A 17,687-nucleotide genomic window follows, 5' to 3' on the forward strand; every position below is an offset into this window, starting at 1 on the left:
AAATTGTAGCACGAGGGCATCAGAGTCCCTTGGGATTCTTGCCGAAATGCAGATGCCAGGACTCAGATCCAGCTCTATTTAATCAGAATCATAAGCATGGGCCCAAAGGAATCTGTATTTTAAATCAACCCTCTAGGGGGGGTTCTTAGGCCCATCAACGTTTGAGAACCCCCTGCCAAAACCCCACATCGGGAGCCAGCCCAGAGAGTCTTGAACTTTCTTGCCCTTAAAGAAGAAAAAGTTAAGTCTCCAGAAAAGGGAGCGTGAGAGCTTTGTGGCATTCTCTAAAACTCCTAGAGAATTGCCTGTATATTGCGCTGTAATCCGACCCATGAGGAGAAAGCTGTGATAGGAAAGGTGTTTCCACTCAACCCACAGAGCGAGTTGAATGAGATCAATAATCGTTGCCAAAATCTAATCGTGCGGAGCCGCCATGAATAACGTTAATGTTTAAAAGCCCCCACAGCACAGCCAGGATCTCCGGCCAACTCAGGGGGCCTTTCCAATGTCAATGCCACCTTTTGATTAAAGCAACTGCCTGTCAGGGGGCCTTTCCAAATCCAAAACGTTATTTATAGAATGCTAAAGAAGTTCCAATACCCAAATATGTGTTGCACCAGTTTGCACAAAATCACCAGTGGAAGGAATCCCCTTAAACATTTTTATGATAATGTCTATTCAGGCTTGACCAAAAACAATGTTTTAAGGAAACTTTCTTATTTGACACTTGGACACAACATAAATTCTCTAAGAAAAACCAGAAGTATGAAAGGGCAAATGACAATATTACTATTTTTGGTGATATCTTCTTTTTGGTTAAAAAAAATTATATTAAGGGCAGCCATTCTCCATCAGGAAATTCACTCACTGCCCTCTGCTAATTTTGAGAAATATGTGTTCATGCTCTCAAGAATTTTGACCTACTAGGGAATCCTGAAGAATAATGAACAGCTCCAGGGGCGCCTGGGTGGTTCTGTTAAGCGGCTGACGTCGGCTCAGGTCATGATCTCACAGTTCGTGAGTTCGAGCCCCGCATCGGGCTCTGTGCTGACAGCTTAGAGCCTGGAGCCTGCTTCGGATTCTGGGTCTCCTTCTCTCCCTGCTCCTCCCCCATTCATGCTCTGTGTCTCTCTCCTTCAAAAATAAATAAAAACATTAACAAAAATTAAAGAATAACGAACAGCTTCAAACATGAACTATTTAACACGATTGCTTCATTTATCCAGTTCATGAAGTCAGCTGGGGAGTTTTCGTTTGCCAAGGTCTTGTCAAGCTGCCAAAGCCTGAACACCACGCCCAGATGCTCGTCTCATGGGTCTGAGACGAGGCCCAGCTGATTACAATGTGCAGCCAGGGTCGAGACGTCCATTTACAGCCAGCGCAGTAGGTTTTCCCTAAGACACCAGCGGAAAATAAATGCTCGCTAATATAGGTGACTTACATTCCTCACAATTCAAGCGTTTCTAAACTAAGGGAGGATTTTCCACCTCCAGTCTTGTTATGGAAACAAGCCAACTCTTCCAGGCCTCCCCGAGTTATCTGATCTAAGTCTCCACGAGTCTGTAAGCCTAATTTCTTCCCGAGTCTACGACAGTAACTCTGAGTAAGAGGGAGTGTCATTTCTGAGGACCTCCTTAAGTTAGGCCACGTTACCTACGCAGCTTTGATTATGTGTGTTTAGGCAACGAACGAGTAAGACGTGTTGTCCCCTTGGTTAGGTCACCTGGGCCGAGCCTGACACATCAAGGGGCTGTGAATGCACATGAAGTAAGGCGAGGACCAGCCAGAAGACTGCCTGCTGTGAGTATTTGAGGGCGTGATCCCTAAATTCTAGTTCCTTCTCACATTCATCCCGCTTTACTCCGTATCTGCGACCAGTGGTTTCTCATCTCAGTGGTTTTGCTCAAGTTTTCCTCTGTCTGCCATCTGTTCCGACCTTTCCCCCTCCCCGCTGAGATGCTTTTTTCTCATCTTTTTGGGTTTTTTTGAGAGAGAAAGGAAGAGGGCATCCGCATGTGCTTACCCAGGGGAGGGGCGAAGGGAGAGAGAGAGAATCTTAAGTAGGCTCCACACCCAGTGTGCACCCCAACCCAGGGCTCCATCTGACGACCCCGAGATCATGACTTGAGCTGAAATCAAGAGCTGGATGCTTAACCAAACTGAGCCACCCATGCGTCCCTGCTCTTTTTTCTCGTCTTACCAGATTGCGTTCAGGTCTCCAGTCCAGTGACACCTCTGTCAGAAACTACTCCTGACATTCAGAATGGGTTCTCTAGTGAGGTTTTCAAATGAAGCCTAAGTTTGGGGGCCCTCACTTGCATGGTTCCCTGCCACGCCAGTGCACCAGGCCCTAGCAGCATTTTCACACTGAGGTTGTGTTTCTAAAATAAGATGTGTAGAAGTAAGATATTCTAACCCTAATTATTTCAGACTCTCCACTTCAACTACACTTCCAATGACCTCTTGTCTTGTGTCCAGGAGTGTGGGAGTGACCATGGGCATTTGGGGGAATCAGGGTAAAGGGACCTTGAGTTTGAGACACATTTGGTTGGTTTAATGGAATAATATATTTATGTGGTTGTCAGTATAGAAATGGTGTATCAGTCAGGGTTCAGCCAAAGAAAGACAGCCAGTAGGAAACGTTAAGATGAGAGATAATGGACGGACGGATGGATGGATGGATAGATAGAAGATAGGGAAACATCTACAGAGACAGAAGAATTGGCTTATGTAACTGCAGCAGACTGGCTAAGCAAGTGTGAAGGCCACAGGGCAGGCCATCAGTAAGGGAAGGACAGGAGCGAGCTGGAACCTCATGGGCCAAAGCTGTTTTCTAAAAGCAGGAGTTTGCGCCCACATCCTACCCCGGGGAAAGCCTAAGTCCAGTTTTGAGACCATTTAACTGATTGAGTCAGGCCCGTACAACTGCAAGTCACCCGATTAGGGACTTTAATGACTTCTGCAAAATCCCTTCACAGAGCAGCTAGATCCATGTTTGATTCACTGAGTACTGTAACCAGTGAGGCCGCCGCGTCAAACAGCCGCCTCACAAACGGCTTCTAGGAACGTGCCGACCATCCACTGTGCCCAGTCACCTTGCCTCGCCTGGAAGGTTGGAAACCAGAACTCATTCAGCAGCGTGAGCATAGCCTGGTGTACCCAGGACCCAATTCAGTGGATTTAGAGGAGAAACAATGTTTGAAATATTTGAAACCAGAAACCAGTCTGCAGAAATTCCTACAATTACCACAGGGCAAAAAAATGAAGTAGAATTTCATTTCTCATCAAAGCCAGATCAAAACTAAAATAATGCAGCATGTACAATATGAAAGAAAGCACTCTGCGGCTTTCCTTTTTTCTCTTCTTTTGCCGGGAATGTGGTACACAGCTCCATCCAGTATACTATGCTACCTGTAACTTGGAAACACACTTTTGGAATATTCTCAAAGCAATTGAGAAATTCTTCTGTAGGTACTGGCAGACTGCACATTTGCATGTATAGAAAATGTACCTTATCTTGTCGTTTTAAAATTTGTTAAAGGATTAGAATAGAATGAAAGTCAAACGAATGGAAACATGAAACAAAGAATCAACCAATAGAAAATTGAAATCGAGAAGTTTGAAAATTTCAAAATAAAACCAGTAGAAATTATTCCGACATCAGGATGGAAATATGAGCAAGAACATTTTCTGATTATTCCCAAAGCAATAATTTGTTAACAGGAAGAGACTGATGTCAAATTGAAGTAGTGAAGAGACTGTTAGGTTATATGGTAATTTAGTTAATGAAGAGAATGAAGAGAACTGAATCATATGAGCATATTAGAAAAAGATTTAAATTTTTAGCTGATTTGACACAAAATACCAACCTCCCCAAACCTTCATAATATGCCATTATAAAAAATGTCAACAAACTGATTAGTGATTATCATCAGATTCAAAGGTATTTATGACTACTTGTTGTGCACACACACACACACACACACAAAATAAATGCCCTGAAGTATTAGTGCTTGAATATAAATGAAATTCCAGAGGTTTTCCCATATTCGACTATAACCTTGAAGTTTATACTATATTATCAACAAGTTATATAAAGAAACCTCTTAAAACTATCAAAGAATTCTTTTAAATTCTGATCTATCATGCTGAAGACTTATCTTCTATTATCTTTCTATTCCTTACATAAAAAATATCACAAAACCATTGCCATATAAAGGGGTGTGATGGTTAATTTCATGTGTCCATTTGGCTGGGCCATGGTGCCCTGCTCAAGCATTACTCTGGATGTTCCTATGAAGGAGTTTTGAATGAGATTAACATTGAAATCAGTGGACTTTAAGTAAAGCAGATTACCCTCCCTAGTGTGGGTGAGGCTTGTCTAATCAGTTGAAGGCCTTAATAGAACATAGACTGACCTTCCTTGAATGAGAAGAATTCTGCCAGCAGACTGCCTTTGGACTCAGACTGCAACTCTTCCCTGGGTCTTCAGCCTGCTGGCCTATCCAGTACATTTTGGACTTACCAGGCCTCCACAACTGCATGAGCCATTTTTCCTTAAACTTTCTCCATTTAGATAGATGATAGTTAAGTAGATAGATAGGTGATAGATGGATAGATAGATAGATAGATAGATAGACAGACAGGAATATCCTATTGGCTCTGTTTCTCTGGAAAACCCTGAAAAATACAATGGACAATAAAAAAAATGTTATAGGCTAAAATAAGTCCCCACTACCCCCACCAAATTCAAATGTTGAAGCCTTAACCCCTAAGACCTCAAAATATGACTGTATTTGGAGATAGGATCTTTAAGGAGGGTATGAAGTTAAAAATAAGGTCTTTATTGGGGCACCTGGGTGGCCCAGTCAGTTAAGCATCCAACTTCAGCTCAGGTCTGGATCCTGTGGTTGGTCGGTTCAAGCCCGGCTTCAGGCTCTGCTGAACAACTCAGAGTCTGGATTCTGTGTCTCCCTCTCTCTCTGACCCTCCCTCGCTCACACTCTGTCTCTCTCTCTCAAATAAACATTAAAAACAATTTTTTTAAATAAGGTATTTAAGGTGTGACCTAGTCCAATGTAGCTGGTATCTTTATAAGAAGAGGTAGGACACACATAGAAACAGCAGGGACTCCTGCATGTAGAGTGCCAGCCATCTGCAAGCCAGAGAGAGAGGCATCAGAGAAAACCACCCCACCAGGACTGTGAACTTGGACTTCCTGCATCCAGAACTGTAAGCTGTAGGAACTCTGAAAGAAAACAAACTTCCACTGTTTAAACTACCAGTCTGTAGTACTTTCTCGGGGTAGATCCTAGAAAACAAACACAAAGTAGATCAGCAGTTAATTATTAAAACTAAAGTACAATTATCCTGAATTTATGATGTTCGTTGTACGTGCCGACTTTTAAAAATTTGTAATTTCTCATGACTTCTTTTCTCATTTTGAATGATTTTTCCCTTTTGTACTACTTTTTTGTATTATTTTTCTTCAGAAGTGCCCCTCCCCACCCAAGGTAACTCCTCAGGCCCACGAAACCTGGCTGTCACACTGCTGAAACCACGTCTGCGTCCGTCACTGTTCCATTAATATCTTCGGTGTATTTCAAATTGTCATTATGTGAGGGGTTGGATGTGCTACCTAACCTTGAAGTCATCATTTTGCAATATATACATATATCAAGTTATTATGGTGTACATCTTAAACTTACACAATGTTATATGTCAACTATACCTCAATAAAGCTGAAAAAGCATCTTAGGCATATTTCTAATAGCACATTCCCACATCGCTGTAAAATGATCTGTGTCTACACCTCCGTTTGTGAACAGGCACTGGTCCTGACCCAGATCTGAATCTCCAGGAGTTAGCTCAATGCCTAGCACATGTAATAGATGCTCCAGAAATATCTGCCAGATGAACGGGCAGATATTCAGACAGATGCACTAGCGAATACGGAAAAGTGAATTAAAAGTCTCCTGGTGTCTACAAATCTCAGCTTTAGTTTTAGAGTTCAAGTTACAGACTATTCACATGGTATGAGCTCAACTGGGGAAAAACAATATCCTTAAGGATCTTCCACCTGCTGGATGCTGATGCAAACCTGAAGCAAGTGCAAAGCCATCGAGGAGAACACTTAACCATTTACCGCCAGATAGAATTTCTGGTTAAGACGCACAGCTCAACTATAATAATCAAAACCAAAGCTGCATACAACTACTCTTCTCCCCTCTATATTTCTCACCCCCACCCCCAAAATACCCTTGATAGTTTAGTATTGTGTTTGGATACATGCGTAGATACAAATGACCTAACAATTTATGTTTGAGGGGATAATGTGAGTGGGACGTATAAGGCTCAGCACTCTGCCAACTATGGAATATTTCTTGCAAAGGTAAGACATTTAAGTCTGAGATACATGTTTGAAGCCCAAAATGTTTTCTGTGAAGATGCAGCTCTCAGTTATAATGAAAAGGACTTGTGTCAACAATTTTTAAATCATGGTCACTTAGGTATTCCTCCTTATTCAACATTTCTAATGCTCTCTTGTATCTTGAGAGATACAAATATGTGTATTAGGAAAGGGATATATATAAAGAGAGAATATGTAGTATATATATTAGGAATATATTAGTATATATATTAGAAATATATATAGCATTTCTATATATAGCACTATATAGAGAGAATATATATTATATGTTAGGGGAATATATATAACATTCCTAATATATATACTAATATATACACACACTAACATATACAGCTTATATATGTATGTATGTATATATATATATATATATGTGTGTACTAACATATATAGCTTATATATGTACTATATATATATTAGGAAAGGCATTTCTGTAGTACAGTTCACTACACACAGCTGTGACACTACAGCCATCATCTCCATTAGAACTTCTTCAAACTGAATATGGTTCATTCTCACAAGAAAGAAAAAGCAATTTGTTTTCTCGTGTTTCAGGGATGAAAGGGAATTGTTTGTGCTCAGCAACCTTTTCCACAATTGCCTCCCTCTCACTTCCTATTTCTTTCCACCTGTTACTCATCTGAGTTGGGGTATTAGAAAGTCCATCCTGTCCCTACCCAGTGTTCCGCTTCTTAATCTTTTTTGAACTACAGACTTACCTGAAAATCTATTTTCTTCCCAGAAAAAAAAAAAAAGAAGGCACAAACACAAATTCGTACAATGCTTTGCATGCAATTTTTTGGACGTTCATAGACCCCTTAATGGCATCCAAGGAGTCCCATCCAGAGACCCCAGGTAAGGAGCTCCCGCCCGTTGAGCAGTCCCTTGAGAAAGGCAAGGATGGGCTGATAGTGTAGTCCCTGTGTGAGATGCAAAACCTCCAGGTATTACACCATGCATGTGAAGCTTTATTTAGGAAAAAATTTTTTCTTTTCTTTTCTTTTTTCCTTTTTTAGAAAGAGAGAGAGAGAGAGAGAGAGAGAGAGAGAGAGTGTGTGTGTGTGTGTGTGTGTGTGTGAGAGCCAGGAAGGGGCAGATGGGGGGGTGGGGGGAGGAGAGAGAGATTGAGAATCCCAAGGAGGCTCCATACTCAGCATAGAGCCTGACATGGGGCTCGATCCAATGACCCTGGGATCATGACAGGAGCTGCAATCAAGAGTTGGATGCTCAACCAGCTGAGCCACCCAGGTGACCCTAAGGTAAAATTTTTAAAGGCAAAAAGGAATTATTAAAGTGACAAAAAGATATTTAGAGATCTGATTCTCAGTAACAGTGCCTTTGGTTGTGGACTTCTGAGTGGCATCAATGTTATAGATGAAGATCTGGGGAAATTATGTAAGTCACCATGAGAAAAAATTCATTTTGTACATAATGCTTTAGCAACACATCTTTTCCAAACACATGGAGGGTCTAGTTTAAAGAATTTATCTAGTAATAAATTGTTTATTTTCAGAGGAAAGACCAGTATAAAGAAAATAGATAAATAAGTCACACTTAAAAGAAAATTTACATTTACCAAGATCACCAAAACACAAATATATTATAAATAGACCTTGTCTTTGATGTTTATTTCACATTATCTAAGTACACCCAGTTATGCAAATTTACATTTTTATTTCACATCTTTGCATTCCTGATATACATATAACAGGACAAAGAACACATTTGCAATATTCAGCCTTGAAAACCCTGCTAGGGGAAAACAGGTTCTCAGCTGCCTCATTCTTTCTGCACATGTACAAATGCAATTCTAAATAACTGATGTAAAAGTCAGGATTGGTAAAAGGAAAATGTGACTAAATTTTTATGCTACCTGAAACAACAAAGAACAAGTTACGTGTACTTGATTTTCAAAATGGTTTTCTAATTACCGAATTATAATTCAATAGGTAACATTTCTTTGGGAGCACCTTAAACTATTTTAGGAAGCTTAGATGTTTGGGGTTCTTCTAATCACTCTGTCACAGGCAGTCGACACTACCGACACACAAGTGAGGCTTAAATGTGTTGGCATTATGGTGTTGTGTGTTCACCTAACATATTTTTAGAAGTGGTCATCAATATCATTACCTCTCTTTCACGAAGATACCTTGCCAGACTAGAAAATGAGCGATTATTTCTTCAATTAGGCAAAGGAAAAGGACAGGCCAGTGCAATACAGTACTAATTGTAAAGGAGACAATCACATTGAATTAAAGAACCTTAACATTTTAGTATAATGTTATGAAATTCAAATATATCAAAATCACATTATGAGACTAGATGCCTGCATGTTCGTTCTGTTCGATGTTGCCCACAAGATCTTTTGTATCGCTAGTTCCTGGACTCAACCTACTGTTAAAATAGAGAGTGTTTTCAAAAGTGTTCTCTTGAGGTAAGTGCACACGTCTCTTCTTGTAAAAGAAATACGCAGCGAGGCCAGCACCTGTTACAATCAGGAGGACCACAATGACCACGACTCCTGCCATGTTGGAAGCTGGTTTAGAAGGGTCCATCTTCCTGGGGTCAGCTGGAAATAAACAAACTCATCAGGATAAAGATGGAGGGAGGCCAAAGGTAGAATGCTATGAAGAACAATACCACTTTCTTTTTGGAAAAACTAAACAAAGAATACATATTCTTTCATTTCAAATGTTCTTTGACATTTGTCAGAGAGAAATGCAGGACATGAACACAGGAGTCCAGGTAACATGAAGGATTATTTTAAACGTTAATATTAGTATTCAGTTGCAAGGATATTTCGTCTCTTAATCAATGTTTTAAAATATTTATCACTGTTTGAAAATAACTGAAGGCTGATGACAAATACATCATACGAAGATACATAGACTAGCAATAATAATGATGATTTTTAAAAAGCAAGAAAAGGGGCACCTGGGTGGCTCAGTCGGTTGAGCGTCCGACTTCGGCTCAGGTCATGATCTCACGGTTTGTGAGTTCGAGCCCCGCGTCAGGCTCTGTGCTGACCGCTCAGAGCCTGGAGCCTGCTTCGGATTCTCTGTCTCCCTCTCTCTCTGCCCCTCCCCTGCTCATGCTCCGTCTGTCTGTCTCTCTCTCTCAAAAATAAATAAACATTAAAAAAAATTAATAAACATTTAAAAAGCAAGAAAAAATAGGGAAAAGAGAAAATCAGAATAGTGGAAATTTGAAATCATGAGTATAATTAAACAAATAGCACCCGTAAGATTAATAAGGAGGTGGCAGGCAAACCCTAAATCTCACTTTGAGTTTTTTTTAGCTGCTAACACAATAAGCGAAATAAATCAGTTGTCTATAAAATTGTAAAGAACCTTAATATTCAGGTTGTCTATAAACTTAAAATTTAAAAGGTTGCTTTAAAAAAAATGAAAAAAAAAAAAAAACCCACAAAGATTCGAGAGAAATTTCCTCCATGGGTTCCAAAAGGTAACTCTGCAACACAGCAATGTCTTCAATAATATCTATGGTAAAAACCCCGACCTGACTCCAAGGCCTGCTTTTCTAGAGCATCATTCGAGGAAGGCTGATGACATAATGACAAAGGTTATTGTACCCCCAAGCAATTCTACTGAGAGTACAGGGTGTGGGAAGGGATTATCATAGTTGTTAAAACAAGCAAACTGTATTGATACATTACTAATACAGATCTTAAAATTTCATAATGAATGGTCTTACCTTTTGTGGTAATTAATGCATGAGTAGGTTCAGCATCAACAACTGTTTGTGAAATAAGAAATCAATTAAATACTTATAAAAACCCATAATAATTGCATGTAGATAATGAGTATTATTTGGCTCACAGATACATGGAGTCCTCCATATTTTGTTCATGGTGATATGATATGATGCGATATGATAGGATACGATATAGATGTATCGTATAGATACATGTATGTATAGATAGGATACAATATATATACGATATACGATATAGGATAGATGATAGAGGCTACAAGACTTATACGATATAGGATAGATGATAGAGGCTACAAGACTTATGCGTATGAATGTATGTATGTATGTATGTATCTATATATATTTAGATATATAGATAGATACATACATACATAGATACATACTATATCAGCATCCTACAGCTGTAGGGAGAGTTTGAATACAATGGAAATCCTGAAAATACGATCCAGTGAATTGCATTTGAGCCACTGATACTGACCCTCAAAATCTATCCAATCTGTCCAATAATCATGTATTCTTGGCTAGATCTTTTGAAATTGGCCCACTGAAGCCTAAGGTACCACAGCGTCTTGGAATGAAAAGTAGACTAAGATTTCAACACTGCACCAAAGAGTGTGGTGTCTCAGAACAGAGTTTTAAAAGACTGAGGAACTACCTAATTCCAAAATAACAAGATCTATTGGGGAGAGAGTGTTAATTTACCTAATTCATTTATTTAAATAGATTCCCTAATTAATTTTATCTCTTCGGAAGGATGTTATATAAAGTGGACTGGCGTGAAAATATTAAAGTTTAGGTAGTACCACGTCGTGGGCATATCACACTATTAATTCCCCCAAACTGTGTCTTCACAGGGTCTGCCACTTAATCTCAGAAGGAGATTTCATTGGTCTTCCATGATTTATTCTATAACAAATTCTGAGAACTCTCTGGAACTTTGACCCCATCCCCTTGGTGGGGATGACTTTGTCAACTGGCTCTCCAAACCGCTTACAACTTGACAGTCCCTCTGTGTGGGTATCCCATTAGAAATGCACTGATATACCAACATTGTTATGTCAGCTGAGCAAGCTACTCTCTGCTCACTCAGAGCTGCGGATAGCTGAGCACCAGGGCAGAGTGGGTTTTTCACTTACACTGGGGTAGGGCTTGCAAGGGATGTAAAATCACATTATAATCCCACACATGACATCTTGATATTTAAAAGAAATGATGGCCTGTGAATATATGGGCCACAAGGAACATTCTTACTTACTTTTTGGTCTTTTACAAATATACCCCTTGTAGGAAGAACAGTGAATATTATTCCAAAATCCAGAAGCTGCGGATAAAGCTACACAATCATTTCGTTCACCAGAAGGATCTCCTGTGTTCCAGTTGACAAAGGAAACTGGATTGTTGTTTATCCACATCCACATTCCTGGTTGTCAAATTAAGTCAATAAAAACAGAAGTTAAAAATCACCTTTGGGTTTTTTTTGCTGTTTTTTTTCGAATAGGCTTCAATGCAGGGAGTGCAACCTGGGGCTTGAACTCACAACCCTGAGATCAAGACCTGAGCTGAGATCAAAAGTCAGACGCTTAACCAACTGGGTCACTTACGCAGCCCCCCAAATCACCCATCTTAAAATAAATTCTACCTATTCGTGCAAAATTTCTACACATATTATTTTAAACTATAATCAATAGTTGTTTACAACCAGACTTTTAGTTTGCAAGATTATAATGACCAATTATTATAGGGAAAAAAACCTGAAAAGAATATGTCTCTTATACAGCTTTCGTTGAACATTTATTCCTAATTAGTACAAATACGTATACTTATCCTCCCCTAATTTTTTTCTGAAAATAGAAAATGCTTTTTAAAGCTTCTTAAATTAACTTAGCTACAGAAAACACTCTTTTAATTGGCAGCTTCCAAGATAGCATACATAATACGTGAGTCATTTAAAATTTCAGTTCTTATCGTAAGTGAAAATATGAGTTTGAATTTTCAAATTCTTCACCAATTAATCATTATTTAAGGCAAAACTTTCTGGAGCTGAAAACTTGTTTTGCAAACACCACCGTGAAATATCTGTGATTATCATGCTGCAAAAATTACCTTCGACATTTCTGAACAATCCTATCCAAAAATTGGTTTTGCTTTGAAGTGGCTCAACTCGATATGACAGAAAACTTGACTCAGCAGCACTTTCAATGGAAACCAAAGAAGAGCCTGCAACGTAGAAACACACACACACACACAATGATGGAACTATAGTTAAGCAGCTAAAAATATTTTTGTAATGACAGTATTGATCTTAGAAGTAATAAAAATCACCCCGACTTCTCCACTTAAGGGACAGAATTTCAAAGAACGGACATTTGACTTCTAAGAATTTCAGTTTCCATTCTGCAAATATGATGGTTTAAGCATCATGTGCGTTACAAACACCGAATGAGTTGCTGAAGGACATGAGAAGATGAGTAAGGCAATGCGTCTTTTCTCTTTTTTTGAAAACTCTGCTTTAATGTTTCAGGGGCACATCAAGCTCAACGTGTGCAAAACAAAACTCATAAAATCCTTGCCTAGAAATCTTATTCCTCCTTAACTGTTTCCATGTCGGTACGTAGCGTCATCATCTTCCCATTTGCTCGAGCCTGAACCTGAGAATCACTCTTGGCTTCCACCCTTTCTTTATTTTTGGGACAGAGAGAGACAGAGCATGAACGGGGAAGGGGCAGAGAGAGAGGGAGACACAGAATCTGAAACAGGCTCCAGGCTCCGAGCCATCAGCCCAGAGCCCAACGCGGGGCTCGAACCCACTAGCTTCCACCCTTTCTAACACCAATGCCTAATCTTATTGATTTTACTCTGTCAGTCACGTCTGTCTGCTGTTAGTCCGTAACTGGAGGCCTGTATCTCTCTCTCTCTCTCTCTCTCTCTCTCTCTCTCTCTCTCTCTCTCCTTCGCCCATTTTGCCCAACCTTCTACCTCCCTCCCCTCTGGCAGCCATCAGTTTGTTCTCTGTATTGATAATTCTGATTCTGCTGTTTACTTATTCTTTTTTTTTTTTATCCCATTTCTGCATAGGATAATATGGTATTTATCTTTCTTTAAATTATTTCACTTGGCAAAATGCCCTCTAGGTCCATCCATGTTGTCTCAAAAAAAGCACAATCTCATCCTTCTTATGGCTGTGAAATATTCCACTGTGTGTGTGTGTATGTGTGTGTGTGTGTGTACCACATTCTCCTTATCCACTCATCTACTGGACACTTCCACATCTTGATTATTATAAATAATGCTGCAAACAACATAAGGGTGCATATATCTTTTTGAGGTAGTGTTTTTGTTTTCCCTGGGTAAATACCCAATAGTGGAATTATTGGTTGATATGGCACTTCTATTTTTAATTTTTTAAGGAATTTCCATACTGTTATCCATAGTGGCTGTAGCTATTTGCATTCCCACCAACGGCACGTGCGGGTTCCTTTTCCTCTACATCTTTGCCAACACTTGTTATTTCTTTTCTTTTTGATTTTGGTCATTCTGACAGGTTTTGGCCATTCGCCATGTCATTATGGTTTTGATTTTTATTTCCACAATGATGAGTGCCGTTGAGCATCTTTTCATGTGTTGCTGGCCATCTGCATGTCTTCTTTGGAAAAAATGTCTATTCAGGTTTTCATAGAGTGTGTCTCAACAAGGTTATGGTTCAGGAGACATTATAGACAGGTAGACGGATGCATTAGAAGAGAAAATAAGTACGATATGTAACTGACATGTCAAACCGAAGACTTGTTTTAGGTGAAACAACTAAAGTGGAACATGGGAAAATAGAATTCAAGCTGTAAGAAGCATAGGATTTCAAGTAGAAAGAATAGAAAATCATTCCAAGAAGAGAAGGAATAAGAGAAAAGACAGGGAGGGAAGCATAGTGCTTACTCAGGAACATGGCGCACAGATACACGGACTCTCCCATGTTTGGTTTGTGGTGAGAGGAGTTAGACAAAGGATAGATGGATGGATAGATTTATCTACTGCGAGGAGCCTAGAGTGCTAATAGATGGCTCCGTTTGGCCAGACTAATCTGACCCACAGGTGAAAAAAGACTTGGGTTGGGCCTCACTGCAGATGGCAAGAGATTGGTATTTAGGGTAGTGATAAAGAACACTTGGGGTTTTTTTCAGGCAGCAGAATGATGCAGTGCCCTAGAGGAGTAGTGATCCTCTAGGTATGGGATCGTAGAAAGTAAAATGAGATAGGAAACTGACAGACTGGTTAGATTACTATGGCACCAACACCTTACACTACATTAGGGTTGATTCAGCGTCAGCATTAGAGTTTATAGTAAAATACTATAGCTTTCTAATAATAACCACTAATATATTTTAAGTACTCCATGCCAGACATTTTGCTTTGTGCTTTACCAGTATGATCTCCCTAAACTTTTACAACAACCGTATCAAATGAGCACTACCCCCTCTTTATAGATAAGGAACCAAAAGTACAGAAGGTAAGTAATTTGTCAAGATCCCGAAGATAGGAGAGGGTAGGGTCATGGCACGATCCAGGCCTTCTGGATCTCAAAAACCTACACTTAGCCGTGTGCCTGCATCCCATGTTACTGGGTCCTGGATTATCCCCTTGATTAGTGTTTTTATTTCACCATATTCCATGGTTTAATATATTTCAGGGATGATAACCATTTCGAAATATTTATGACATATTTTGGTAAGTGAAAGTCATTCATTTTATTTACAGGAAAACGCAGTCCTCTAAAATTGGAAACAAACTTTCTCCATCTTCATTGCAATTTCAAAATGTCATTATTTATGTATTTATGTATGTATGTATTTATTTTTAAACACTTATTTATTTTTGAGAGAGAGAGAGAGAGAGAGAGACAGTAAGTATCCACAGCAATCCTCTACAAAAGCAGTAAGAACACTGACAAATTTTGGAACCCTAAAGATTAATAAGCAGCATGTAACAATCCAGCGATACTTATCTTAAAAAATTCAGTTTTTGTGTTAAGAGTGAGCTTCATGATGTTTTAACTTGCTCTAATTTCACTGCATTACCCTCAGCTCTCTGTTTACCTTAAAAATGACAGCTCCCAAATCACAGTGAAAACTAACAGCCTAGAACCCACTAGAATAATCAGAATTGCGGTGGAGCTCTTGCGAAGTCCCACTTCAAAGAATTTCCATTATTTTATCTCTCTGACAGTTCCCTGGAAAGTCTGAGTTGCAAAGCTTTGGCTTTATTTGCCCCAATTCAGAGCTCTTCCAAATGTAAACGGTCTTGTCTCTGAAGGTGTTCATGCAATTATCTAACATCACAGGTGCCTGAGGCAGGGATAACAGTTGAATAAAAAAGAATAACAAAACAGCAGCAGCAACAACAACAACAACAAAAGCTTAAAAGGAAAAACGGGAATAAGATGTCCGTAGTGAGCTCCAAAAAGCTTTGATCCATTCTTGAGAATCGACAAGGCCACAGACATGCACTGGGGCGTGTACATGTGCATATTTACAAAAAATCTGAGAGATTTCTAAGCTCTCACTCTGGCTAACCTTGAGGATCTGCAAGAAGGAAGTGAGCACTAAGGCAGAGTTGTTGGGGGTTTTTGTTTGTTTTAGAGACAGAGTGTGCTGACTTGGGGAGAGGGGCGGAGGGAGAGAAAATCCTTAGCAGGTTTCATGCTGAGTGACACAGGAGTCCATCCCACGACCCTGGGATCATGACTCAAGCCAAAATCAAGAGTCGGATGCTCAACCAAATAAGCCACCCAGGTGCCCCACTAAGGCAGAGTTGTCAACTATTGTATGAGTGTGGAAGCTGTCATTAGCTGACCCCCTGAACTAACTAAGCAGTAACTACCATGATGACACATGAAAAAGAATATAAACTTTACAAAAATAGTTAAGGAAAATCACTGAACAAGAAAAAAAAAACAGCAAAAACAACACACTCTGTGGAATGGAAAGAATCTTATTTCCAGAGTTGTACATCATATTATTTAAAATGTCTAATTTTCAACAAAAAACATCACAGGAAATGCAAAAAAACAAAAAAACAAAAAAAACAAGAAAGTATGGCCCATACGCAAGACAAGGAGTCTGACCAACTGTTCCTGAGAAAGTCACACCTTCGACTTACCAAAGACCAAATCATCTATGTTAAAGAACTAAAGGAAAACATGGCTAAAGTATGAAAAAAGAGTATGAGATACGTCTCACTAAGTAGAGGATATCAAGAGAGAGATACAAATTATTTCTTAAAATTCTGGAGTTGGAAATTATAATGATTGAAAGGAAAAATTCACTAGAGTAGCTTAACAGCAGATTTGATTAATCAAAAGAAGTAACCACAAAACATGAAAATAGGTAAGTTGAAATTATCGCATCTGAATAATTGAGGAAAAATAAGAAAAATTTACAGAGCCTCAGAGATTTGTGGGACGTCACCAGTTAGATCAAAATATACATAATGGATGTCCAAGAAGGAAAATAAAGAGAAATGGGCAAAAAGAATACTTGAAGGAATAATGGCCCCCAAAATTCTGAAATTTGATGAAAAACATTAACGTATGCATCTAGCAAGCTCCACATCTATCCGAGCTCCAAGTAAGATAACCGCAAGGAAATCCACACCCCCGAGAAACTGTCAAAAGATAGAGATTCTTAAAATCAGCAAGAGAGAAGTGACTCATCATGTACAAGAGATCCTCCCGAGAATCGACAGTGATTTCTCAACAGAAACCATGGAGGTCAGAAGGCAATGCACGACACTCTAGATAACTCAGAATGACAATCCTAACAATTTAGAATATTAGAGCAGGACGCCTGGGTAACTCGGTCAGTTAAGCATCTGATGCTTGATTTCAGCTCAGGTCACCATCTCGTGGTTGTGGGATCAAGCCCCACATTGGCCTCCATGCTAAGCTGTCTGCCCCTCCCCTCTCTTTCTCAAAATAAATAAATAAATATACATTAAAAAAAAACTACAGAACAAAAGACTACTAGGGCAGAAAGTGAGAAAGACTTATTCAGCAAATGATTGTTTTTCTACTGTAATTCTTTAAAATTTTGAGGCTGTAATGTTATAAATTACATTGGGGATGCATGATGTGGACCATCCTGTCACAATAGAAATTAACAAGAAGAATAAGCCGGTGTGTTTACATTCCACAGGATTTTAATGTACAGTGTTTTTAAGTACCATGGTAATCCGGACTAGGTGATTATGAAATTTTTCTTACAGTAAATGTGGCACCTACCCATTCGGAGACATTCCAGAGAAGCCTGGCCCCAGTTTCTCGTGTATGAAGATTCGATATAGTAGCAGTGACCATGGAAGGGAATCCATGCTGTGTGCTCAGACTCTGGGCACCTGCCAGGCAGTTGTGGAGGTTCGGTGGCAGGGATTTCTGTTAATAAAAAGACATTTAAAACAAAGCGAAGCGTGAAGTTTCTCTACTATGTAGAATAAAAGATTAGCAGCTCAGGAAAATTTCATCACCCATCACCATTTT

The 17,687-nt window shown here is 39.3% G+C and overlaps 1 protein-coding gene across 1 annotated transcript in view; it reads right to left on the reverse strand.

Annotated features, from left to right (window-relative positions):
• Positions 1-8,025: 8,025 nt before the first annotated feature.
• Positions 8,026-17,687, reverse strand: part of MRC1 (mannose receptor C-type 1) — a 99,236-nt gene continuing 89,574 nt past the window's right edge. Inside the window, exons 26-30 of the mRNA XM_058681785.1 lie at positions 17,433-17,582; positions 12,266-12,379; positions 11,418-11,582; positions 10,142-10,183; positions 8,026-8,996 (exon numbers count right to left, since the gene is read on the reverse strand). Of these exons, the coding sequence (XP_058537768.1) occupies positions 8,746-8,996; positions 10,142-10,183; positions 11,418-11,582; positions 12,266-12,379; positions 17,433-17,582 (722 nt within the window). The 3' untranslated portion in view covers positions 8,026-8,745. The remainder of the gene's footprint in view (positions 8,997-10,141; positions 10,184-11,417; positions 11,583-12,265; positions 12,380-17,432; positions 17,583-17,687) is intronic.

This window comes from Neofelis nebulosa, chromosome 8 (genome assembly GCF_028018385.1).
Source record: "Neofelis nebulosa isolate mNeoNeb1 chromosome 8, mNeoNeb1.pri, whole genome shotgun sequence".
Classification (NCBI taxonomy): domain Eukaryota; kingdom Metazoa; phylum Chordata; class Mammalia; order Carnivora; family Felidae; genus Neofelis; species Neofelis nebulosa.